The 26,752-nt window shown below is 33.4% G+C and overlaps 2 protein-coding genes across 2 annotated transcripts; both read right to left on the reverse strand.

Annotated features, from left to right (window-relative positions):
• Positions 1–915: 915 nt before the first annotated feature.
• On the reverse strand, positions 916–2,850 carry LOC143573741 (putative fasciclin-like arabinogalactan protein 20). Its single transcript, XM_077058539.1, has 2 exons — positions 2,277–2,850; positions 916–1,412 (listed from the first exon to the last, which is right to left on the reverse strand). The coding sequence occupies exons 1-2, from the start codon at positions 2,848–2,850 to the stop codon at positions 916–918; spliced, it is 1,071 nt and encodes a 356-aa protein (XP_076914654.1).
• Positions 2,851–21,666: 18,816 nt separating this feature from the next.
• LOC143573745 (putative fasciclin-like arabinogalactan protein 20) lies at positions 21,667–23,605 on the reverse strand. Its single transcript, XM_077058543.1, has 2 exons — positions 23,032–23,605; positions 21,667–22,168 (listed from the first exon to the last, which is right to left on the reverse strand). Exons 1-2 carry the CDS (start codon positions 23,603–23,605, stop codon positions 21,672–21,674), a joined length of 1,071 nt encoding a protein of 356 aa, XP_076914658.1. The 3' UTR covers positions 21,667–21,671.
• Positions 23,606–26,752: the final 3,147 nt, after the last annotated feature.

The raw sequence follows: 26,752 nt of genomic DNA on the forward strand, positions 1-26,752 counted from the left end.
ATGTACTTTTTCAAAATCATACAAATATAATTTTGAAAAAGTGCACATAAATACTTCAATATTAACAACTAAACGTAAACATAACAAATCATTGAGAAAACCAAGGTCCAATTGCCTTAAAAAATATTAAATAAACAAAAAAAATCCGATCTGGGCCAATTTAACTAAGAGTGTAAACGAGTCGAGCTGGGCTTGAGCTTGAGCTCGGCTCATTTTGACTTATGAGAGCTCACGTTCAGCTTGAATCTTTTTTTAGAGCTCAAACTCGGCTCATGAGTTGTTTCTCAAGCTCGGGCTAGGCTCATACTCAAAAGGTTTATTATTTATTAATTAATTTATATATGTACTTAATTAGTTTTACATATTTTGAGAAAATTCTTAAACGAGCCTAGGCTCAGCTCGAGCTCAACTATGCAGTCTAAAATTAATGCACAGAAGTTCAAAAGAGGCCAAACTTAAAAATACAGAAGGTTCATTAGGCTCGAGCGCAGGCTTGATAACTAAAACAGCTTTATTTGAGGCTCGGATTCGGGTTGAAAATCTTGGATTGTTACGAAAATTTTTGTCGATCCTAGCTCAAGTAGCTCGCGAGCTGCTCGGCTCGTTTGTACCTCTAGATTTAACCGATTTAACCAAGTTTGACAAACTACCGATTAATGAGTCTGATTAATTGAAAGCCTGAAATCGCATCGATAGAGTACCGGCTAGCTATTAATCCGGATTTTTACAGCACTGCCTCAAACATTTGCAATTCTATCTTCATTTTAAATTTGATTATACAAGTCTATGAATTTTATCTGAATCAAATTAGTCCACAAAGTTCTATTTCATAGCAAAAAAACGAAGATAAACAGTAAATCTAATTACCTTACAGCTTAGCTTCAGATCAGTTGCAGGATCTCTCATCTCTATAACCTAAAATTCAGTACGAGATGAAGCAGCATGAACACTCATCACCTTTGTATCATTACTGGACGGAATAGCATCAGAAAAACCACCATCAGAATCATCATCATCATGGTCCACGTCATCATCTAGTTCCGGAACAGAAAGAGCCTCAGAAACACCATGAATCACAAGCCAATCACTGTAATACATATCCGGAAACGCAATAGGAACCTCATTCACCATCAACGTAGCACCGGATCTCGTAACTCTGATTCTAAATCCGTTCAAATACGTACTCAATTCCGTTCCGTTCTCAATGTTATCCAGCTCTCTCCATGAGATTTTACAAGGTAATACGTGCCGTAGAAACAGAGAGGGGTAATCAGGAAACCGGTCTGAATAATCCACCATGACGTCATCAACAGGAGCGAAAACCGTCAAACTAGGCCGACGTACTATCCCCAGCAGTTGTAGATTTAGAAATGAAGCGATTACAGAGTATCCTCTAGAGATTAACACGTTACCTGCATTATTAAACGACAAATTTTTATCACTTTCGTGTAAACCGGCGTTTTGATTTATGTGAGCTCGAGCTCAAGTTTGGATCGTTTTGAGCTCAGCTCGTGATTTGCTTTTTCAAGCTTGGGCTCGACTAGCTTATTATTTGAGCTCATGATTTGCTTTTCAAGTTTGGGCTCGACTAGCTTATTATTTATTAATTAACTTATATGCGTTTTTAATTATTTTTATTTATCATGGGAAAAAACTTTAAATGAGCCAAAGCTAGGCTCAAGCTCGGCCTTGCAGTGGAAATTAATACAAATATGAAACATGTATAGAAATGCATAAGACTCATTAACGCTTGACGAGCCTAAACGAGCTTCTCATACAAGTCTCGAGCTTGGGATCGATAACTAAATGAGTTTTAACTGATCCGAGCTCAAGTATCTCGCGAGTAGCTCGGCTCGTTTGTGTCTCGAGCGGTACGATTCATCGAAATAATAAATTTATATACGCTTTTAATTATTTTTATTTATTTTTGGGAAAAAAACTTTAAACGAGCCTAAGCTCGGCTCTAGCTCGTGTAGTACCTAAAACGACCAAAACTCAGTTCAAGCAATTGGTTGTGGAGTGGAAATTAATGCATAGAAGTTCAAAAGATATAAGACATAAATCACATAAGGCTCGTTAACGCTAAAGGAGCTTTTTTAAAGCTCGGCTTGTTTCGAGCTTTCTATCGATCCAAGCTCGAATAGCTCGCGAACGGCTCGGCTAATTTGCACCTCGAGCCATCACAATCATTGGAACTATCGATTTGTACGGAATCGTTGGAGACTAATTAAATGTTCGGAATTAATCTGTATGGAAGAAGTTTTCAGTCTCACTACCTGCGTTATGAAACGAGAAATTTGTATCGCTTCCGTGCGATGCGTCGCAACTGTCGAAACGATCAATTTGTACGGTGCCGTTGGAGACTTTTGGATCCGAATTGAAGAAGCTCTCGATTCCGAAAACAATCAGCAATCCGTCGTCGAAAATCGGTGATCCAATAACGTTGACGTTGTTTATGGAAACCTGATCGGAGAACGATGACGTGGTGACAGTTAGGTCGTTACCGGAGGACAGTGTGGGGATTCTGGTGCCAGGAAGGAGTGAACGGAGACTGGATAAGGAGAAGAGTAACGGTGAGATGTGGAGTTGGAGGAGAGAGAGTGGAGGTTGGCCGGAGTTAGTGAAGACGGAGTCCGGTGGGGTGAATATTGTGGCGGAGGTGGTTTGACTTTGAGAGAGTAAGGAGGTGGAGATGAGGTTTAGGGTTAAGGACATGGCGACGTAGCCGGAGTCGGAGAGAGTTTCGGCGGCGTTGGCGATGGATTCCGGTGGGAGCGCGATCGTGAAAGGAAGGATAGTTAGTAGGAGAGAGAGTGCTGCCGGAAAAATCAGCGACGGTTTGACCGCCATTGAAGAATATTGGTGGTGTAGGTTGTTGAGGATGGCGGTTATATGTCACTCAAAATTCACGTTAAAATGTGCTTAATAAGGATTTTAAGCGGGAAAATCTGTTACACTGGGGCCCACTTAGGTCCTGTTTGTTTCAAAGATTTGAAAAGAATTCTAAAGAATGAGATTTTAAATCCCACGAATTGATATGTTCGTTTCATTAAATGAAAGAATATGAATGAAAACTAAATCCTATCAAATCTCACATTTCATGGGATTTTAAATCCCACCTATTTTAAAGGATTGTTAAGGATTTTCTTATTAACAATAAAAACCCTTCAAAAAAGATTCAAAAATATTAATATAAAAATCATAACTCAAAATATAAATAAAAATCGAAAAATGTAAAAACTAAAACGTTTCCGTCTTTGCCCTCGTCCTTAAAAAAACGAGAAATGAACCGAAACCGAAAGTCGACGAAAACGAAACACAAACCAAAACTGGACCGAATTGATGTAAACTGAAAAAATCGATAAAAACGAAACAAAAAAACTGAAACCGAACAGAAATGAATCCGACCACAACGAAACAAAAGGCCGAAAACGAATCCGTAACCGACCAAAAACAAACAAAAGAAACCGAAACCCAACCCGTCTAGTGCTCCGAAACCGATCAAAAAGAAACAAAGGAAACCGAAACCCAACCCGTCCAGTGCGAAAACTCGTGTCAGCTCGAAACCAATTCCAATTCCAACACATATTAACCAACCAAACACATGATAGGGATTCTCAAACATTCCATTCCATTCCATTCCAATTACAATTCCAATTTCAAATCCTTTAAAAAAAGTCAGCGAAACGAACGCGCCCTTAAAATAAAATAAGAGATGTGTTATTTGTATACTCTTTGTTATCCACACACCCTACATACGATCGTATAGGTTTATACGATCGTATGAAACCTCACGTTAAAGGGTGTGTGGATAGGTCAAGGGTGTGTGAATAACCCATGCCTAAAATAACCAATATGATAGAAATGCATGAAATGTTTAGTGAAATTTAAGCTATGTGGAATTATGGGTGGGGCGGGTCTAAATGAGTCATGCTCGAGCTTAGCTTGTGTTGAGTTGAAACTTGTTTTTATTAAACTTAGTCTTAATTCGTTTATTCTTTAATATTTAATTTATATATGTTTTTAATTATTGCTATATTACAAATAGTGTGGTATACTAAATGAGCGAAAGCTCAGCTATGCCGCATGAAATTAATATGTTGATGTCTAAAAGCGGTGAAACTTAAAAATTCACTAGGCTCGTTAAGAATCGACGAGCCTAAACAACCTTTTCATACAGTGCTTGAGGTCGGGCTCGGTTCAAGCTCGAAAAAGATCAAATTGTTTCGAGTTTTTTATTAATTTGATCTCGAGTAACTCACGAGCAGCTCGGCTCGTTTATGCCCCTATTTATATCACATCATTATACAAAGATATTAGAGACTTACGTGCATGTGCATGTGCATGTGCATGTGCATGTGCATGTGCATGTGCATGTGCATGTGCATGTGCATGTGCATGTGCATGTGCATGTGTTGTATATATATAGTTTTGATTTCATGAGTAAATTGACCGTGAAGTTAGAACACGATTATTAGGATTTGGAAAATTGGATTTCAATAATCCAAACTATCAAGTATTGGTCAATATTAATCCCAACTAACAATTTAACCAGTAGCAATTCCAACTTTCAACTTTGTTACCAATAACAATCTCGCACTAACGAATTGCTAACTCCGTTTATTTTTAGTTACAAAAATAGTCCATATAGTTTAGAGAGATTACAAATTTAATTAAAAAAAAAACACTTTAATCTTCAATGAGTTATTGAGTTATTAATCCTTGTGTATTTCCGGCGACCACAATCACCGGCCATCCGGCCGCAACCATCACCGGCTAAGAACACCATCGGTCACCACCATCCCACCTACACCACCATGAACCATCTTCATTTTCTTTCTTTCTTGTCTGAATCATGTGCACCACCCCAATGATATCGCAACACAATCACACAATTCTGATCTGTAACATAAGATTGTGATTAACAAAACAAATTACAAAACTAATCATCATGTAACCAGAAAAAACAAATCAAAATTAACTTGAGTGGAAACACAATGTTCTTCCTCCTGCAACGATTTCACGCAACCCCCTTTAAGCGCCGCCGCCGCGTCCGCCGCTTTCTTCGCCACCTCGAATGATTGGTTCAATTTTTCCCCATGGAGAAGTAACAATTCCGGTTACGTGGTATAAAACCAGCGATTCCAGCCAATCAGCTTCCTCTTCATCTGGATTTATGTTTCACAAAGCTGAAAATCGCCTCCTTCACCTTAAAATCGGTTCATCGGTGGTTGATTTTATTGGTTGGGGGGTGGTGCACGGTGGTTCAAGCAAAGGAAATAAAACAAAGATGGTGGTACACAATGGTTCTGGTGGGATGGTGGTACATGGCGGTGGTGGTGGCCGGTGATTGTTGCTGTTGGTGGTTGTGGTCACTGAAGGAAATATAGAGGGATTACTCATTAAAGGTTAAATTATTTTTTTAATCAAATTTGTAATATCTCTAAACTATATGGATTATTTTTGTAACTAAAAGTAAACGGAGTTAACAATCCGTTAGTGCGGGATTGTTATTGGTAACAAAGTTGAAAGTTTAGATTGTCACTGGTTACATTGTTAGTTGGGATTAATATTGGCCAATACTTAGATAGTTTGGATTATTGAAATCCAATTTTCCATAGGATTTTGATTTAATGCAGCTTTCTTTTTGTCGGATTGAATATTGGGCTTCTGACTCAATGTAGCTTTTTTTCTAGGTCCTGGGCTTTGATTACGGGGCTTTTGATTCAACGTTTATTTAATAATTAAAATTAATGTTATATTTTGTTGTTACAAAAGTGATCACACGGTTCAGATTTCTTGTTTAAAATGTGATTTTGAGTATATAATGTATTTTGTGCACACAATCTAAGTTATCTATATTTTGTTGTTACAAAAGTGATCACACGGTTCAGATTTCTTGTTTAAAATGTGATTTTGAGTATATAATGTATTTTGTGCACACAATCTAAGTTATCTACATGGTATTTGGCAACTTTGGCAACAGTTTTAATAACGTTTTGGGGGGTTTTGTATGATGAGATTTAAGTTTCTAGCATTTTTTTTTTTATTTATAGGTAGGTTGATACTCAAAACATAGTTTGGACAGTATCACATATTGTGATAAAATCTTTACATATATGATGACTTTAAGTGGATATATGCTTCATGATATCTATCATCTTATAGAAATCAAAATAAACACTACATTGGTTTCTTAATAAAGAATATTAAACTAACGGTATATGATCATCATTATTGAAATAGTATGAAGGGAAAGAATTTGGAGCTAAACAAAAGAATTTGGTTCTGACAGCGTAAAGAATTGTAGATTTTGTATAACTTGCTGAATCGTGTGGCCACTTTCAGATAATATATTCCGTACAGTGGCGGATCTAGACAATAATTCCAGGGGTAGCGTAAATTTTTTTTAGCATACGTTATAAAAACACCATAATACATAAAGTTAAACATGTACCTAACAGATTTCTACTCTCCGGCATTTAAAAGCTTGAAATATAGCTATTACATCGTCTTATGTTATGTAATCAACTATTTATCTTTCGACCGCATAAACTGGATCATTGTTTAAATACTCTTCACCTATTTGACTACATAAAGCTCTCTTGATAAGTTGCAATCAGTAAAAGTACCAATGCTAGCTTCAATATCCGATAAACAAATGGTTGCGGTTGTAACCAGTAAAATCAACGGTGAGACGATAGCAGCAGGTGATTCACTGAGTAGCAAACCGTCGGATAAAATTGTCGTTGGTCGAATGTTGACGCCCCTGGGCATTGTGTTCTGTCTTTTTGTTTTACCTTATTCAATTTTCAAAACCCTCAACAAGCTGAGCTTTTTATCTAAGATGGACTTTTTAATTTAATTAAATAATGAATTTTTATTTATCAATCAGTGTCGGACTTCTAAATAAAACTTTGAGAGATGAGGTGCTGGGATTTTAAAAACATTTGAGGCCAGTAGTGGAACTAGGGTTTTTTTAACTATGGTCCCACTAGAATTTTGATTTTGCATTCACCTTTAAATAGGTTTTTAACAATCGAAATATTATAATGCGAGAATTTTCATTTTTTATATATATATATTTTTTGCTTTTAGTATTACTTTGGCATCCGATAAAATTGAAATGATACAAAAATAACAGCATAACTCATGCGAAAGGATGAAATGTAGAAATGGAAAATAGTAAAAAAAAACTACTTATATATATAGATATATATATATATATATATATCTAACTATACTACTACAGCATATTTTATTTGGATAGAGCATACCTAGGGTTGTGATTGTGTTTGAATAAAAACAAACCGGGTTATTTATTTGGATAAAATTAATTGGGTGGGGGTAATGACATCCATATTTAAAAAAAAAGAGTTTAAAATATATGAGAATTACTGAGAGAGTGACAAATGGTATAAATGAGTAGTATTTTATTATAGTAGTAGATAAGTTGTATTATACTTTTAACCCTAATTACTAATAATATGAACAACTAATAAATGAACTCTATTTTTATCTCTTAACTCTACCATTATCTCTTTTCTTTCTTTTGATTTGTCTCTACAAATACTTTGACCTTCTTTTTTTCTCAATTTAACTATACATTCAGTTCTTCAATGTTTGAACTATTAGGATTAACCCTTAATATATATAAATATATTGTAATTTTATTTATATTAATCGTTTTTATAAGTTTATGTAGTTTTAAGTTTCAAATATATTCTATGTTTGAATAACGAATGAAAAACCGATTTGATAAAATCTGAAATCATTAATAATAAATTAATTTATTTATAGGGTTAAGTTAATCTACAAAGACCAACAAAAATATGAAGTATGAGAGTCATAATTAATTGGCATACGTCAAGAGGGATCAAATGAAAAATGGTATAAAAGTAATAGTACACATTTCTCTCTCCACATGCAAGTTACATATTTATTCCCTGTCTTTTAAAAACGTCTATAATTTTTTTTATATGATATTTAAAAAAAATAAAAACTCACCATAATAACAAACGTTTTTTTATCTTTAATATGAGTATGATTTTGTTATATAAAAAAACAAAATTTACGTCATTGTGTATTTTTGCTTACCATTATGTCTTTTTTTCGTCATTGTGTTTTTTTTTGTTTATCATTGTGTTTTTTTCGTCATTCTGTCTTTCAACTCATCATGTGTTTTTTAAATGCCAATAACATCGTTGTGTAATAATAGTATGTAAATATAATGGAAAATACCAACAAATTATCTAATACATAAAACACAATGATGAATACACATTACACAATAACCTGAAATGTAAAACGCAATGATGAATGCATATAACACAATGACCTAGAACGTAAGACAAAATGGTGAATACATATAACACAACGGCCTTAAATGTAAAACACAATAGAAACTACATATTACACAGTGATTTGAACCTAATACATAATGAACATAATATTATTTTTCTCAAATCAAGTGAATGCCACATTTCAATTCTGGACAAAAGACAATAAACGTATTACACAATGACTAAAGTACAATGATAAGTAGAAAGATAAATGTTAGAGCACAAAAACACAATGATGTAATCTTTATTTTAATTTTTATCTTTAATATGAGTATCAATTGAAAAGCACAATGACCAAAATAAATAACACAATGCATAGAAAAACCCAATTAAAAAACACAATGAACAACCAAATAACACAATATAAAAAGCCCACTAATTTTTTTTTATTTTTATATAACTATATGATATTCATATTAAAGATAAAAAACGCTTGTTGTTATTGTGATTTTTAAAAAAATGTCGCATGAAAAAGTTATTGACGTTCTAAAATGATGGAGGAATTGACATGGGCCTTGCATTTGAAGAGAGAAAGTCATCATAAGTGGAGTTAGTACCTTAATGTCATTCTCATCAATTTTTATTCTTAAAATAACCTCCACCATCCAAATTTAAGACTGCTGAATTATATTCTTTCTCACCATTCTTATTTTGTTGTACTTTATATTTTAATCTTACCATTTATTTATATGTGTATATAATTTCGGCTAAATTATCGTACCCGATACCTCCAGATGTAGGGGATGAATTGGGTGAACTTAGAAACCTTCTCCTAGCTTGCCAACATCTGAGATTACAGCCGTGTATGGACAGCTGAGAATGGGCATTAGATGTTCATGGTGGATTCTCGGTCAGGAGCCTAAAAGATAGGAAGCGAAACGAGCTTCAAAACGAGTCGGGTTATTTGTTTCAACGGAATAGTTGTGCGCTAAAAAAGGTTGGGATGTTGCGTTGAGGGCTGAAATGGAAATAATTCCATCACTTTTCGCATTGCTAAAACGCAACGTTATTTTTCAATCCACCATTGTCCGATTTGGGTGAAGAGTTTGAATCGGCAGAACATCTTTCGGTTTCTTGTAGTTTTGTTCAGGTGGTGTGGCAACCTATTTATCAATGGCATAAGGTGACATATGTATTCGCCTTTTGTACTCGGGATTTGTTAGAACTATATAAATGCTCGCGGGTACCAAAAAAAGAAAACAAATATGTTCCATGTTGTTTGCCTCATTACGATTTGATGCATTTGGAAGGTGAAGAACGACATGGTGTTTCATAGGAAACCAACTCAACTTCGAACCGTGATCGTGTAGATCAAATCTTTGGGATTTCTTTAGGTACATAATAGATCAAAAGGGCAAAGTCTTACATGGGAAAAGTGGAGTTGCAAATATTTTTATTAAAGACTATAGTTAAGACCGTGTGTGGTGATAACTAAACACATACGGAAGTTTTGTGACACGCGACGTTCCGATTAACAATGACTAGTTTTGCAAAAGCTGATGTTGTGGTAAATGCCCCATAACCCACTTTCAGTTATTACATAAGAGTTACGTTTTTCAATTTTTTAATATAAATAAAACAATCAAAACACAAAAAAAAAATGTGAAAGGACAACCACCCCCGACTCATTGTATACACAACATTTTAACCAAAAACTAAGGGGGTGAGGCGGTGTAGGGGGGCGTTTCCACCTCTAAAATGAGAACTTAATAGCAGGATTAAGAAATTTCAAAGTTGTATGAAAAGTTCAAATAGTTAAATTTTACACAAAATTAATATATATTAAAAAACATATGAAGTAGTAATTTTTGGATTTTGACCAACAAAGCTTCAAAACTTTTACATGTTAGGCTCCTCAACTTTGATAAACAAATTTTATCTTTCTTAGCCTTTGAACCTTTTCATTTACATTTTGATCGCTAAGTTATAGCCTCTTTAACTTTTGTCATTTGCATATAGCCCATCAACTATGATTAAAAACTTTGGTAGCAGACTTTAGCCTCCTTTGAATCTTTTACACCAAAGTTTCAGCATCTACTAAATTTTTGTTGTGAATTTCCTAGCGTCGATATTAACAGGAATTGATTGAAGCTTTGCCGGTCCCCTCAACATTGGTAACATAAAGTTTTTCCATAAAACAATTAGTCTTTCAACTTTGACAATAAACATTTTACACTTTTATAACAAAACTTTTAGACTTTCATAGTTGGCCATACAAATTTTAGAAACTTTTAAATTTTCAACTTTTGCCAAAAATCGTTTACCATAATAAACAGAACATGTACCTATTAAGTTCTCGTCGTGTTCCTGCAGCAAAGCGTGATAGCTTTTGAACATGTAATGCATTTAGCATTCTCCGTTGCAACGCACATGTTTAAATATTTGTTAAAAACAAGTCAAATTATAATAGTTTGATACTTATAAATATATCGTTTACACTCGACAAAGCTGAAATTTATGTCTAGGTTTATGTAAATTAAAAAATAAAAACGTCATTTTGATGATTTTAACGTCTAAACAAAAGCCGACTCAACCTTCCTTTATGGCCTCCATCAAATGTCCTCAGTCACGCTTTAATTTGTTATACCACTTTTATTGGTGATCCAATACTTTTTGGGTTGCCATGTTGATTTAAAAGGAAATATAAAAACAATTTATTTTGACAACCTCTCATAAATCGAGTTTGTTGTCATAACCTAGTTTGCAACCTTCTTTTTTCTTTTCTAACAATTTATGTATTATATATTTAATTTTAGTGAAATAATTTGTAACATTTAACATTTTAAAAATATATATACGAACACAATATTGTTTAGTTCTTTTTTAGAACATTCTAATATAAATTTTAATAAAAACGGAGCTTAAAAAACGTATTTTTTAAATATGGTTTTGATATAAAATTATTGGTTCGTAAATTTACTATTATATATATATATATATTGGGTAAGGTTAAAATGAAAACTCACTTGAGTTGTGAAAACGTGTAAAAACCCTATGTAACATCGTTTTTTTTGTTACATGCAATATATGTTGTAACATTTAATACAAAACACCGAAACATAAAAAAAAAATATTTTGCTATTTTTTAACAATTTTTTACTAATTTTTATATATGTTTTCAGGAGAGAGAAAACGTTATATTTATATTTACATTTTTTATTCACTTTAATTGTGGACCGCAAGATTTAAACATTAATTAAAAATATGTGGTTGAGAGTAGGTTTCTAGAGTTTTCACAACTCAAGTGAGTTTTCATTTTATACTTAACCTAAATATATATATTATATAGGCTTAAGTTCATGTGAGAAATGATTTTATTGTGAGAAACGTGGGAAATAAATCCAACCAATCATAATTTATCTTTTATTTTATGATTAATTTAATAAAAAGGGTAAAGTAGTAAAATGGTTTTGTTTTATATTTGGTAGGTTTTGAAAAAAAACTTAAACATTAATTTACTTTAATTTAACTTCTTTCTTAATTTTTTTAATTTAAACGTATTTCAAATAAAGTTTTAGTTTCATTTCATTTCAAGATATGAGTCATATCATGATTTAATTATGAGAAATCAAAAATCGGAACACAAGTCCAAATTTCTATAGAATATTCAATTTGATTATTTTTATAATTTATCTTCAAACTAGCAAGCAATATATATAAATATTTATTTCATGGAATACAATATTACAAAATTAACAAAGTACAATATTACAAATTAAAGACATAAAAACATTCATCTACGTTTAAATAAAACAACCTACACATGAAACCATTCATACACGATCATTATAGAACATGTCACTACACGACCATCATATACCTGCATAATTTTTTAGCAGCCTACATAATTTATACGTATTTGGAGAACCATATTAACATATGCCTACACAAACTTTTTAACAGCCTACACAACCAATATGTATTTCAATAAGTATATTTACTTTTTGATATACCTACACAAGTTTTTAGAAACCTACACAACTAAAAATTTTCTCTATATAGTTTGGCTGTTCAATCCAAACATATTTATTAATTTTTTTTTTAATAACCATGTAGGACTTTAAAATATTTGTTTGACTGGTAATTATGCAGGAAAAAATGTTTCTTTGTATTCTTGTAAATTATAATAGTGGTTGGTTGTGTACCAAGTCTTAAGTTTATGTGTGAATTGTTATAGTTTTATGTGTTTGACATTTCCTTTTGTGTAGGCTAATAAAACCGATAACGATATATACAATTATAAACTTGTATTACTTCAGACATTCTTTTGATACATCATTAACATTCACAATACATGTCTTAAATCCTACTCATATGTTTATAAGTTTACCCACACATATATTTACTAAGTGTATGAATTTACCCACACACATATTTTGTAATATCCATATATAGCAATACCCTACATATATTTACCTATGTGTTTAGGATTTTGTCATATTATATAGGCAAAATAAAACTAAAATACTTATGACTACAAAATAAAATAAAAGAAAAATTACAGGTTTTAGAAACACAAGTGAACACAATATTATATTTCCTACAAACAAGAAACGTAAATAGTAATTATTAAAGTCAATTATAAAGAGCATCTCGTTCCTAAATTGATTATATATGCAAAATACAAAAATACCCTCTAAGCATTAAAGTCAACTAAAACAATGAGTTAAAATTTACAATATTGCCATCTTAATTAAAAACCATAGATCAAACATAATCAATGGTTCAAATTCATTTCTCGCATTTCTCACTATAAAATCATTTATTTCCTGAACCATCCCAACTTCTTTTTAGAAACCCACTGCTTTATTTATGATTTTAGTTTTGTCATTTATACAAGTTTGGTAGTGTTTGTGTGTTGGCTGAACTATTTTCTGCTAACTTCTTTGTAATTAAGTTTCCAGGGTTTGAATCCCCTTGGCTGTTCATATGCATCATTTATTTTTTATCTGTTTGTTCTTTTAATTTTGGTGGCTTTTTTTTCTATTTATTCTTTTAATTTGGTGTGCTTTGAAATCACGATTTTGAAAAGCCTTTCAATCTAGATTTCTTTTAAGTATAATAATTTGAGGAAATTGAGTTTTAGATTTAGCTCCGGTATCGTAACGAATTTAAATGACACCAACTAAAAACGCAACCTCTCGTCGCCGTAACACCCATGTTATTGTTTATTTAGTTTCGGTACCGTAACAAACCTAGCCAATAACGAAATTATTTTTATGTTTACTTCTCGTACGATAACGAGCCTAATCGTTACCGACCGAATGTATGTCGACTCGCCGCTGCAATGCCCGTGTTTATTTTGTTTTTTTTTAAATATGTCAATTTTTCAAAATTATTTTTTGAGTTTAGTTCCAGTATCATGGCGAACCTATAGATACCAGCCGGATTTTCGTCACAACGCTTGTAATTTACCAACCGAATAAACATCGTTTTACATATATTATTTTTGTATCATAAGCTACACAAATACCAATTTATTTTTCTATCAGATACCGACAGTATATTTGCCGCTTTTATCATAAGTTGTGCGTGTGTTGACACTATTTTGGGCGTTCACATATAATTTTTGGATTTAATGCAGGTGTCGTGACGAATTTAATCGATACCAACCGAATTTCCGTCAAGCCACCGTTGCAACACGGCGGGTTTAAACCTGGTTATTACTTATTAACAAATGGTAAAACCATAGACCATGCAAAATATAGTGTTGACTGGTATTATATCTCTAAACAAGTAAATAGTAACTACATTATATTATATATTGTGCTTGGGTTTTTTTAGATGAGTTTGTCGGTAAGGTTCTTACACATATTTAATTTTTTTTTATATAAAAGGAGGTACACCAATACTTTAATTAAATGTTTCACCAATACTTGAAGTTAACTTGTAAGATTATATATCTTCAAAACTCAATTGATAGGGTATAATGTTTACTTGCGTACTTAGTGTAACTTAATTCATTAAAATAAACGTTTAAACACATTTAATTGGTTCCCATGATACATTAATATCATCAATTGCCAAGTCTTGGGGTTGAATGTGCAGTGTCCCACTAGACTAAGTATTTGGAATTAATGTCAAATGCCTTGCAGAAATAAAAAATAAATAAAATTTGATGTCTTGATCATTAAAAACCGGTCGTGGCCATATACAACCTACAATTTTGATTATTTAATAAACAAACCTTTTACTTTTGTAGATTTTGTGTAAAATAAGGCTTGTTGCCACATATAACCTATTAAATTATATGTCTATAATACAATAGCACTGTTTGTGGATATTAACTAAATGAGCTTATTAACATTGACATGTTGCTGGTCTTCAAGTTTTGGTTTTTCACTGCTTTATTTATGATTAAGTCCATTGATTAAGTCCATTGATAGGGTATAAGTCCATAGTGTAGTCCACACCTACACTAGGCAAAACCGGGCCTAATATCTCTACTTTAATATATAAATAATTTAAGTTTATGCGTATGCATCAGAGTAAAATAAGGCTTGTTGCCACATATAACCTATTATTTATGATTAAGTCCATTGATAGGGTATAAGTCCATAGTGTAGTCCACACCTACACTAGGCAAAACCGGGCCTAATATCTCTACTTTAATATATAAATAATTTAAGTTTATGCGTATGCATCAGAGTAAAGCCACTCTTTCAAAAATTTATGACGACCCATGATCGACGTAATAGCATGAGAAAACTAAAAATCTCAAATATTATAGGTTAGACTCAATTTAATAAAAGTTTACTTATTTGTATTTTAATATTATTGTTGGATTAAAGGTTTACATATATATAGTCACTAGGTTTTATATTTTTCAATTCTAAAAGTTTGCCGGGGGTTGTTTTGTATTTTTCAATTCTAATAGTTATATATTTTTTTTGGATTTTAATTTTATTTATTGTAATGAAGTTAATAATATACTTATAGTTTAATGATGAAATGTCTTCACAAATAAATAAGATATTATTGTCCGTTTAAAAGTTATCTTGGTTAAGGTGGGACCCATAACCCGCTTATTTTTTACTATAAAATTGTTTCTTAATTATAAATAATATTTTTTTTTAAATCGGATATTAATTTTTTAATATATCCCTGTTTTATAGGATGTTTATATCAAATATTTGGTAAGATAAATTTTAATTTAATGGGATGTTATAACCTGTTTACGGGCTATCTGGATTGGTAAGACCCATACCCGTGAATTCAGGTCAAATGCAAGAGAAACATATATTTACAAATAGAGCAATCTGGTGGCTTGAAAGGGGTGGAGAGCAACCAAAAAGCTTTTAAAGGTTTCGCGTATGTATATTTAAGATCAAGCTTTCATGTATTCAGTTTATATTAATTTTAGAATGATCGTAAATACATAGAAATTATTATACCTTAAAAGAAAAAAAAAGTTTTTCATGTATCCAACTAATAAACGGTGTACGAAAATACTGGAATTCATATATATCTTCTATTTTATTTCTAGATTATTCTCCTTCTTTTTTGTATACATATATGATTATGTTTCCTATTTTATTTAGGATTGCTTTTTTGTGTATATAGAGATCGTCGTATTTCTCTATTGCCCAATTATTCAGAAATAATGCAATAGAACCTTTGGTACCCTTGAATTTCTTAAAAAAAAATTGTAAAAATAAAGTGGGTCAGGTATGTGGCTTAATGGTAAAGCACTCACTTTCTTAGTGAGAGGTAGGGGGTTCAAAACTTCACTATCACCAATTTATATGGGAGATATGAGGGATGACCCTGGCTTGCCAGGGTTTGAGTCCTGATCTCGCCTGGTTTTACCGGCTCCTTGCTGTCGTGCCGTTTGGCGGGCCTGGGGGTCGGGTTTTATCCGGGGAATCCCTCAATAGATGGATCGCTAGGGGCTCCGTCCGTCCGGACTCGTGGCCGGCTCGGGCTACCTTTAGCCATTGGGGACCGCGTACAGAATACCTGGCGTTACTTAGTTGGTCGTTCCAAAAAAAAAAAAAAACTTATAGTTTCAAAGAGGAGATGGTGATTCACAAAAATAAGATAAATATAAAAAATTCGTTCATGTGTCTCTTAAGTCTTAACTGTAGAGGTATAGGCATGTTTAAGGCAGGCCCTAATGAATAATTATTAGAAGAAAAAAATGAAGATATCTCTAATTTTTTCATAAATATTTCGAACTTGTTTTGCTAGTTACAAACATTCTGTTTGAATATTAAGTAAAAGAAGCTGTGCTTTTATGTTTTCTATAATTATGGCAATTACATATTATTATTATTATTATTATTATTATTATTATTATTATTATTATTATTATTTACTTTAGATGTTGAGCACCTGTAACAGTTCACATCACCTTCTAACAAGTTCTTTATGTGGTGTAGCTTTGATTTAAGCTCAGGTAACAGCTCGAAAACACAGAATGTAGCTCGGCTGTGAACATCAATGCTCATTCATGTATATGGTACTTTTATACACAAACAACTTCACTAATGCTTACACATTACATAGATTCTTAATAAAGTTTCTCTCTACAAAAGAGTGATTTCAAGCAAAGAAGAAATGGAGGGGGACCATGACTTTAGACGATTGGCAACATCTCAAAAACTTTACACTTAAGCCATGCATTTCATTAATAGGACAAACGAATACGAATCATTTGGATATAAAAAGCGTCATATGCATAAAAGAGTTTCACATTACTACTATGACTTGGGCTTTGATTGCTTTTTTGAAGCAACTACGAAATGTTACCATTGATTAATGTTCACTGGTTTATATGTGTCAATTGCACGAAGGTTCATAGAAATTGTATCCTGTTATTATTGAAAGCAAGAGGTTTGATTCGGGTCGGGTCAGGTGTTAACATCTTTTGATTTCCATGAGGAAACGATTTGTTTATTTACTTCAGTAGACCATCTCATTTTCCACCAGGGTTCCACAATATTGACTTTTGAAAATTTGAGTTTGACTCACCACGTGCTCCTTAATGGCTAGCAACATCATGTATTGTCTAGTTCATGTCGTGTATATTTATGTTCATGAAGACTTAAAAGGTTGACAAATTTTAATTTCTAAAATTTTACTAAACAACGTACAATAAAGGGTTGTTTGTCAACTTTGTGTTAAGTCATCGAGAGGTCTAACTGACTAAGAGCTAGCATCTGAATCAATCAGCATGTTTCTAAAATTTACTTGTTAAGAGACTCCATAAACAATTGAAATGTGTCTTTTACTCTTATAGATTAACCAAACACCCTCAATTTCTGACTGATTCAAGAATAATAGTTATTTATTTATAACTTATTACTCCTTTGTTATTTTACTCTCGGGCTAGTGACCAGGGTCACTTTTGTAGAATTATGGTTCCTTTTTCTTTATAATATATGTGTATTTAAAAACATAATAAGTTGGGCCTCTCAGTTATTATTAATAAAGAAGAGTACGTGTTTTATAGCAACCTCCAACGGACACGTTGAATTCTTCAGCGATTACTTATTGATTGATATCAGTTTCAGTATAATCGATCATACAAATAGTGTGTTTTAATCAAGATGACTAGCATTTTGAAATTTTAACAAGGAAATAATATTAGTAATAACACTTTTTATTACAATTTATCTTAAATAAACAAAATAGAAAGTTAGAAATATATTAGCAGTGAGTGATGTCTCCAAAAGTTATGATATTTTTATGACACAATGATTGTCATGAACCCACATCTACTTAACTCTAGAAAGATTTTGAGTTATGAGTTGTTCGTTAATATTATATTTTTCAATTAAAAAGAAAAACTAACTTATCCATAAAATAGAGTAAAGATGGTGGTGCATTTCCATTGTGTAGTCCACTTACATTGCATGCCCATGTTTTCCAAAAAAAAAATTCAAAAGTCATAAATATGAAATAATTTTATCATTCCCTTTATATAAATTCAGAAAGAAAGTTGGTTTTTTTATGGATACTTTTTATTTATTTATTGAACATGAGAATAAGAATTTAAGTTTTTGGGTTTTCAACTTTTAAGTGGTGGAAACTTGTTCATATTCAAATTTAAAAATCATGAATTCAATTATTCATTTATTTATTTTATTGTATATATATTCGAATTATAAATATTCAACAAGAGTTATAAATTTATCCTTTCTCGTACCACTTTCTAAGTAAACAAGATAGTGTACGATTATTTTTATCATTTATTTTTTGTTATAGTGTGAGTAGGATATCAGCAATAATAGGCTAATGGTTTCCTAACCACTATTTATACTGTCCTAATAAATTAGAGATAGCGGCGATGAGTGCAAATGTTGTTTAATAAACATTAATTAAACTTTTGTTATAATAAAGCAAAAGTTTTGGTTTTCCTTACAAGTTAACCAAAAGTGAATGTATGATATCCGAATCAACTATTTTTTGGAACGGTCTAAATCAACAATTAAACTAATAAAGTGGCAAAAGTTTATTTTATTTAAGCTAATAAAATGGTAAATACGACCCGACTAGCAGAGGCAAAGCTTGGATGAAGACGTCGAGGGATCCGGGCGGAAATACGTATAAAAAGTTCGTTAAGGGAGGAGGCCAAGCACAAATTTTCAAACAAAAACAGGTAAATTTACACTATACATCAATATTTTCAAAAGAAAACGAATAAATTTACACTATTCCGCAATAAAACGGAGGGGGTAGAGGCCACCCTTGGCCCTAACTATCCTTCGCTCTTGTTGACTAGTTCATGACGTGACACTATGACAGATTGCATGCGTGGATGTTGTATTGTTGTTCATTATATTCGCAGACCGGTTCAAGGCCCAAAAATGTAATATCTGTAGAAGTTGAGTTGCTATTAAAAGTGTAATTTCTTTTCATCACGTCAAAATTTTATTTGTGTTGGTTCTTGTAAACAGAATACTAGTTTTTACTAACTATAACATGCAAAAGATGAAGATACTATTTTCAAAAACAATAGCAAGCTTTTATTTATCAATTCATAATTTATAAAGGGATTTTTACGTATTTTCCCTTTCTAAACCTTTGAAATTACATATTTCTCCAAAATACAAGTTTTTAATGCACAATGTATAATGCTCTTTAAGCATGGTTTAAGAAAATATGTAATTTCAAAGTTTATGAAAGAAAAATATGTAAATGCCCGTATTATAAAGGACCCCTTAATAAGCTACCATAATTTATTTTTTCCTTTCTCTAGAAAATTTCAATGGTCTCAACCCCTAGCAATTTCAATTATTTAAGAGTCACTACCCCTGTTGCGACTTAACCTAGTTTCAAAATGTTAAACAAAACCATCTAGATATTTATCCAAATTATTTTGTTACACCGCCTAATGTTGCAAACCGTATCATTCCTAATCTGTGTAAACCCGCCTGGTTGACTTGGTTTGAATGGTTCGGGTCGGTTCAACAGTTTTTGAACACCCATACTCGCGTACAACCTTTAGTTTGAGTTGAGGAGTTGAATCCTTATAACTGAATACTAACCATATATAATCCCTGTCAAAAAAGACATGAACCGTAACCTCGAATAACTCAAAATTGTGTAACCCGACGATATGCTTAGCCCATATATAACATATCCCATTAACATGAAAGAGTCAAATGGGTTAACAGATTTGTGCATGAATAGTAAATGTGTTAAACGAGTCATAAACAAATTTTCGGATTTGTTTCAAATGGATTAAACGGGCCATAAACGAGCTAGTTGGTCGGTATGTTTAATTTGTCAACCTAAACACAATCTGTTTAAGAAAACATGTCAACTCAAAGACCATCAGTTTATTAAAAGGTTAGATATAACAATCCAAAATCCTTTTTTTTTTTTTTGACACAACAAGAACCTACCACGAAAACAGTCATGTTTTAACATTAATACATAGACGGGTGTCTTCGAGTTCATCACTTTCAACCGACTAACCCATCCTAACAGGCTAGCACAAATACATCGGTTATATAAATGCATTGTTAAAAGACTAAGAGAATCAGTCAACTACTTAAAGCTATCAAAATCTAGTTAAAAGTGTGAAAACTCCAAAGGCAGAAACTGATCATACCATGATTGTGGGGTCTTGTTATAGATCAATGCTATGAATTATGAAAGATCTTTTCAAGAGATTAAGAACTTTAGAGACAGTTGAAGCTACAGTGTTGCTTGAGATCTTCTAGATAGATGTTACTGGTTAACAATAGCAAACACAAGACTTCTTGAAAAAACAAGCAATTAACTTTATGGAGCTGCAGGTAGGACCATATACTAGGTTCCATACAAATAATTACATATAGATGCATAGCTAAGTATGTTCTTCAAACCAATTTTGTAAAACCCGTTAGACACTAGTCTGGTAGTGGGGTATCAACTGGTGATTAGCAAGAAATGATTGAGATTAATCATATTAGACTTTTTATATGTACTTTTTCAAAATCATACAAATATAATTTTGAAAAAGTGCACATAAATACTTCAATATTAACAACTAAACGTAAACATAACAAATCATTGAGAAAACCAAGGTCCAATTGCCTTAAAAAATATTAAATAAACAAAAAAAATCCGATCTGGGCCAATTTAACTAAGAGTGTAAACGAGTCGAGCTGGGCTTGAGCTTGAGCTCGGCTCATTTTGACTTATGAGAGCTCACGTTCAGCTTGAATCTTTTTTTAGAGCTCAAACTCGGCTCATGAGTTGTTTCTCAAGCTCGGGCTAGGCTCATACTCAAAAGGTTTATTATTTATTAATTAATTTATATATGTACTTAATTAGTTTTACATATTTTGAGAAAATTCTTAAACGAGCCTAGGCTCAGCTCGAGCTCAACTATGCAGTCTAAAATTAATGCACAGAAGTTCAAAAGAGGCCAAACTTAAAAATACAGAAGGTTCATTAGGCTCGAGCGCAGGCTTGATAACTAAAACAGCTTTATTTGAGGCTCGGATTCGGGTTGAAAATCTTGGATTGTTACGAAAATTTTTGTCGATCCTGGCTCAAGTAGCTCGCGAGCTGCTCGGCTCGTTTGTACCTCTAGATTTAACCGATTTAACCAAGTTTGACAAACTACCGATTAATGAGTCTGATTAATTGAAAGCCTGAAATCGCATCGATAGAGTACCGGCTAGCTATTAATCCGGATTTTTACAGCACTGCCTCAAACATTTGCAATTCTATCTTCATTTTAAATTTGATTATACAAGTCTATGAATTTTATCTGAATCAAATTAGTCCACAAAGTTCTATTTCATAGCAAAAAAAACGAAGATAAACAGTAAATCTAATTACCTTACAGCTTAGCTTCAGATCAGTTGCAGGATCTCTCATCTCTATAACCTAAAATTCAGTACGAGATGAAGCAGCATGAACACTCATCACCTTTGTATCATTACTGGACGGAATAGCATCAGAAAAACCACCATCAGAATCATCATCATCATGGTCCACGTCATCATCTAGTTCCGGAACAGAAAGAGCCTCAGAAACACCATGAATCACAAGCCAATCACTGTAATACATATCCGGAAACGCAATAGGAACCTCATTCACCATCAACGTAGCACCGGATCTCGTAACTCTGATTCTAAATCCGTTCAAATACGTACTCAATTCCGTTCCGTTCTCAATGTTATCCAGCTCTCTCCATGAGATTTTACAAGGTAATACGTGCCGTAGAAACAGAGAGGGGTAATCAGGAAACCGGTCTGAATAATCCACCATGACGTCATCAACAGGAGCGAAAACCGTCAAACTAGGCCGACGTACTATCCCCAGCAGTTGTAGATTTAGAAATGAAGCGATTACAGAGTATCCTCTAGAGATTAACACGTTACCTGCATTATTAAACGACAAATTTTTATCACTTTCGTGTAAACCGGCGTTTTGATTTATGTGAGCTCGAGCTCAAGTTTGGATCGTTTTGAGCTCAGCTCGTGATTTGCTTTTTCAAGCTTGGGCTCGACTAGCTTATTATTTGAGCTCATGATTTGCTTTTCAAGTTTGGGCTCGACTAGCTTATTATTTATTAATTAACTTATATGCGTTTTTAATTATTTTTATTTATCATGGGAAATTACTTTAAATGAGCCAAAGCTAGGCTCAAGCTCGGCCTTGCAGTGGAAATTAATACAAATATGAAACATGTATAGAAATGCATAAGACTCGTTAACGCTTGACGAGCCTAAACGAGCTTCTCATACAAGTCTCGAGCTTGGGATCGATAACTAAATGAGTTTTAACTGATCCGAGCTCAAGTATCTCGCGAGTAGCTCGGCTCGTTTGTGTCTCGAGCGGTACGATTCATCGAAACAATAAATTTATATACGCTTTTAATTATTTTTATTTATTTTGGGAAAAAAACTTTAAACGAGCCTAAGCTCGGCTCTAGCTCGTGTAGTACCTAAAACGACCAAAACTCAGTTCAAGCAATTGGTTGTGGAGTGGAAATTAATGCATAGAAGTTCAAAAGATATAAGACATAAATCACATAAGGCTCGTTAACGCTAAAGGAGCTTTTTTAAGGCTCGGCTTGTTTCGAGCTTTCTATCGATCCAAGCTCGAATAGCTCGCGAACGGCTCGGCTAATTTGCACCTCGAGCCATCACAATCATTGGAACTATCGATTTGTACGGAATCGTTGGAGACTAATTAAATGTTCAGAATTAATCTGTATGGAAGAAGTTTTCAGTCTCACTACCTGCGTTATGAAACGAGAAATTTGTATCGCTTCCGTGCGATGCGTCGCAACTGTCGAAACGATCAATTTGTACGGTGCCGTTGGAGACTTTTGGATCCGAATTGAAGAAGCTCTCGATTCCGAAAACAATCAGCAATCCATCGTCGAAAATCGGTGATCCAATAACGTTGACGTTGTTTATGGAAACCTGATCGGAGAACGATGACGTGGTGACAGTTAGGTCGTTACCGGAGGACAGTGTGGGGATTCTGGTGCCAGGAAGGAGTGAACGGAGACTGGATAAGGAGAAGAGTAACGGTGAGATGTGGAGTTGGAGGAGAGAGAGTGGAGGTTGGCCGGAGTTAGTGAAGACGGAGTCCGGTGGGGTGAATATTGTGGCGGAGGTGGTTTGACTTTGAGAGAGTAAGGAGGTGGAGATGAGGTTTAGGGTTAAGGACATGGCGACGTAGCCGGAGTCGGAGAGAGTTTCGGCGGCGTTGGCGATGGATTCCGGTGGGAGCGCGATCGTGAAAGGAAGGATAGTTAGTAGGAGAGAGAGTGCTGCCGGAAAAATCAGCGACGGTTTGACCGCCATTGAAGAATATTGGTGGTGTAGGTTGTTGAGGATGGCGGTTATATGTCACTCAAAATTCACGTTAAAATGTGCTTAATAAGGATTTTAAGCGGGAAAATCTGTTACACTGGGGCCCACTTAGGTCCTTTTCGTTTCAAAGATTTGAAAAGAATTCTAAAGAAAGGGATTTTAAATCCCACGAATTGATATGTTCGTTTCATTAAATGAAAGAATATGAATGAAAACTAAATCCCATCAAAATCTCACATTTCATGGGATTTTAAATCCCACCTATTTTAAAGGATTGTTAAGGATTTTCTTATTAACAATAAAAACCCTTCAAAAAAGATTCAAAAAAATTAATAAAAAAATTATAACTCAAAATATAAATAAAAATCGAAAAATGTAAAAACTAAAACGTTTCCGTCCTTGCCCTCGTCCTTAAAAAAACGAGAAATGAACCGAAACCGAAAGTCGACGAAAACGAAACACAAACCAAAACTTGACCGAATTGATGTAAACTGAAAAAATCGATCAAAACGAAACAAAAAAACTGAAACCGAACAGAAATGAATCCGACCACAACGAAACAAAAGGCCGAAAACGAATCCGTAACCGACCAAAAACAAACAAAAGAAACCGAAACCCAACCCGTCTAGTGCTCCGAAACCGACCAAAAAGAAACAAAGGAAACCGAAACCCAACCCGTCCAGTGCGAAAACTCGTGTCAGCTCGAAACCAATTCCAATTCCAACACATATTAACCAACCAAACACATGATAGGGATTCTCAAACATTCCATTCCATTCCATTCCAATTCCAATTACAATTCCAATTTCAAATCCTTTAAAAAAAGTCAGCGAAACGAACGCGCCCTTAAAATAAAATAAGAGATGTGTTATTTGTATACTCTTTGGTTATCCACACACCCTACATACGATCGTATAGGTTTATACGATCGTATGAAACCTCACGTTAAAGGGTGTGTGGATAGGTCAAGGGTGTGTGAATAACCCGTGCCTAAAATAACCAATATGATAGAATTGCATGAAATGTTTAGTGAAATTTAAGCTATGTGGAATTATGGGTGGGGCGGGTCTAAATGAGTCATGCTCGAGCTTAGCTTGTGTTGAGTTGAAACTTGTTTTTATTAAACTTAGTCTTAATTCGTTTATTCTTTAATATTTAATTTATATATGTTTTTAATTATTGCTATATTACAAATAGTGTGGTATACTAAATGAGCGAAAGCTCAGCTATGCCGCATGAAATTAATATGTTGATGTCTAAAAGCGGTGAAACTTAAAAATTCACTAGGCTCGTTAAGAATCGACGAGCCTAAACAACCTTTTCATACAGTGCTTGAGGTCGGGCTCGATTCAAGCTCGAAAAAGATCAAATTGTTTCGAGTTTTTTATTAATTTGATCTCGAGTAACTCACGAGCAGCTCGGCTCGTTTATGCCCCTATTTATATCACATCATTATACAAAGATATTAGAGACTTACGTGCATGTGTATGTGTTGTATATATATAGTTTTGATTTCATGAGTAAATTGACCGTGAAATTAGAACACGATTATTAGGATTTGGAAAATTGGATTTCAATAATCCAAACTATCAAGTATTGGTCAATATTAATCCTAACTAACAATTTAACCAGTAGCAATTCCAACTGTCAACTTTGTTACCAATAACAATCTCGCACTAACGAATTGCTAACTCCGTTTATTTTTAGTTACAAAAATAGTCCATATAGTTTAGAGAGATTACAAATTTAATTAAAAAAAAACACTTTAATCTTCAATGAGTTATTGAGTTATTAATCCTTGTGTATTTCCGGCGACCACAATCACCGGCCATCCGGCCGCAACCATCACCGGCTAAGAACACCATCGGTCACCACCATCCCACCTACACCACCATGAACCATCTTCATTTTCTTTCTTTCTTGTCTGAACCATGTGCACCACCCCAATGATATCGCAACACAATCACACAATTCTGATCTGTAACATAAGATTGTGATTAACAAAACAAATTACAAAACTAATCATCATGTAACCAGAAAAAACAAATCAAAATTATCTTGAGTGGAAACACAATGTTCTTCCTCCTGCAACGATTTCACGCAACCCCCTTTAAGCGCCGCCGCCGCGTCCGCCGCTTTCTTCGCCACCTCGAATGATTGGTTCAATTTTTCCCCATGGAGAAGTAACAATTCCGGTTACGTGGTATAAAACCAGCGATTCCAGCCAATCAGCTTCCTCTTCATCTGGATTTATGTTTCACAAAGCTGAAAATCGCCTCCTTCACCTTAAAATCGGTTCATCGGTGGTTGATTTTATTGGTTGGGGGGTGGTGCACGGTGGTTCAAGCAAAGGAAATAAAACAAAGATGGTGGTACACAATGGTTCTGGTGGGATGGTGGTACATGGCGGTGGTGGTGGCCGGTGATTGTTGCTGTTGGTGGTTGTGGTCACTGAAGGAAATATAGAGGGATTACTCATTAAAGGTTAAATTATTTTTTTAATCAAATTTGTAATATCTCTAAACTATATGGATTATTTTTGTAACTAAAAGTAAACGGAGTTAGCAATCCGTTAGTGCGGGATTGTTATTGGTAACAAAGTTGAAAGTTAAGATTGTCACTGGTTACATTGTTAGTTGGGATTAATATTGGCCAATACTTAGATAGTTTGGATTATTGAAATCCAATTTTCCATAGGATTTTGATTTAATGTAGCTTTCTTTTTGTCGGATTGAATATTGGGCTTTTGACTCAATGTAGCTTTTTTTCTAGGTTCTGGGCTTTGATTACGGGGCTTTTGATTCAACGTTTATTTAATAATTAAAATTAATGTTATATTTTGTTGTTACAAAAGTGATCACACGGTTCAGATTTCTTGTTTAAAATGTGATTTTGAGTATATAATGTATTTTGTGCACACAATCTAAGTTATCTACATGGTATTTGGCAAGCTTGGCAACAGTTTTAATAACGTTTTGGGGGGTTTTGTATGATGAGATTTAAGTTTCTATAATTTTTTTTTTATTTATAGGTAGGTTGATACTCAAAACATAGTTTGGACAGTATCACATATTGTGATAAAATCTTTACATATATGATGACTTTAAGTGGATATATGCTTCATGATATCTATCATCT

The sequence above is a fragment of the Bidens hawaiensis genome, unplaced genomic scaffold (assembly GCF_021521415.1).
Source record: "Bidens hawaiensis isolate Kalapana, Puna unplaced genomic scaffold, B.hawaiensis_p1.1 tig00026619_1, whole genome shotgun sequence".
NCBI classification, from domain to species: Eukaryota; Viridiplantae; Streptophyta; class Magnoliopsida; order Asterales; family Asteraceae; genus Bidens; species Bidens hawaiensis.

Excerpts from the sequence above, each read along its gene's own strand:
- LOC143573741 (XM_077058539.1), bottom strand. The coding sequence starts at position 2,850 with ATGGCGGTCAAACCGTCGCTGATTTTTCCGGCAGCACTCTCTCTCCTA. Across the intron at positions 1,413-2,276 it reads TTTCTCGTTTCATAACGCAG|GTAACGTGTTAATCTCTAGA; the intron begins GTAGTGAGACTG and ends TTAATAATGCAG.
- LOC143573745 (XM_077058543.1), bottom strand. The coding sequence starts at position 23,605 with ATGGCGGTCAAACCGTCGCTGATTTTTCCGGCAGCACTCTCTCTCCTA. Across the intron at positions 22,169-23,031 it reads TTTCTCGTTTCATAACGCAG|GTAACGTGTTAATCTCTAGA; the intron begins GTAGTGAGACTG and ends TTAATAATGCAG.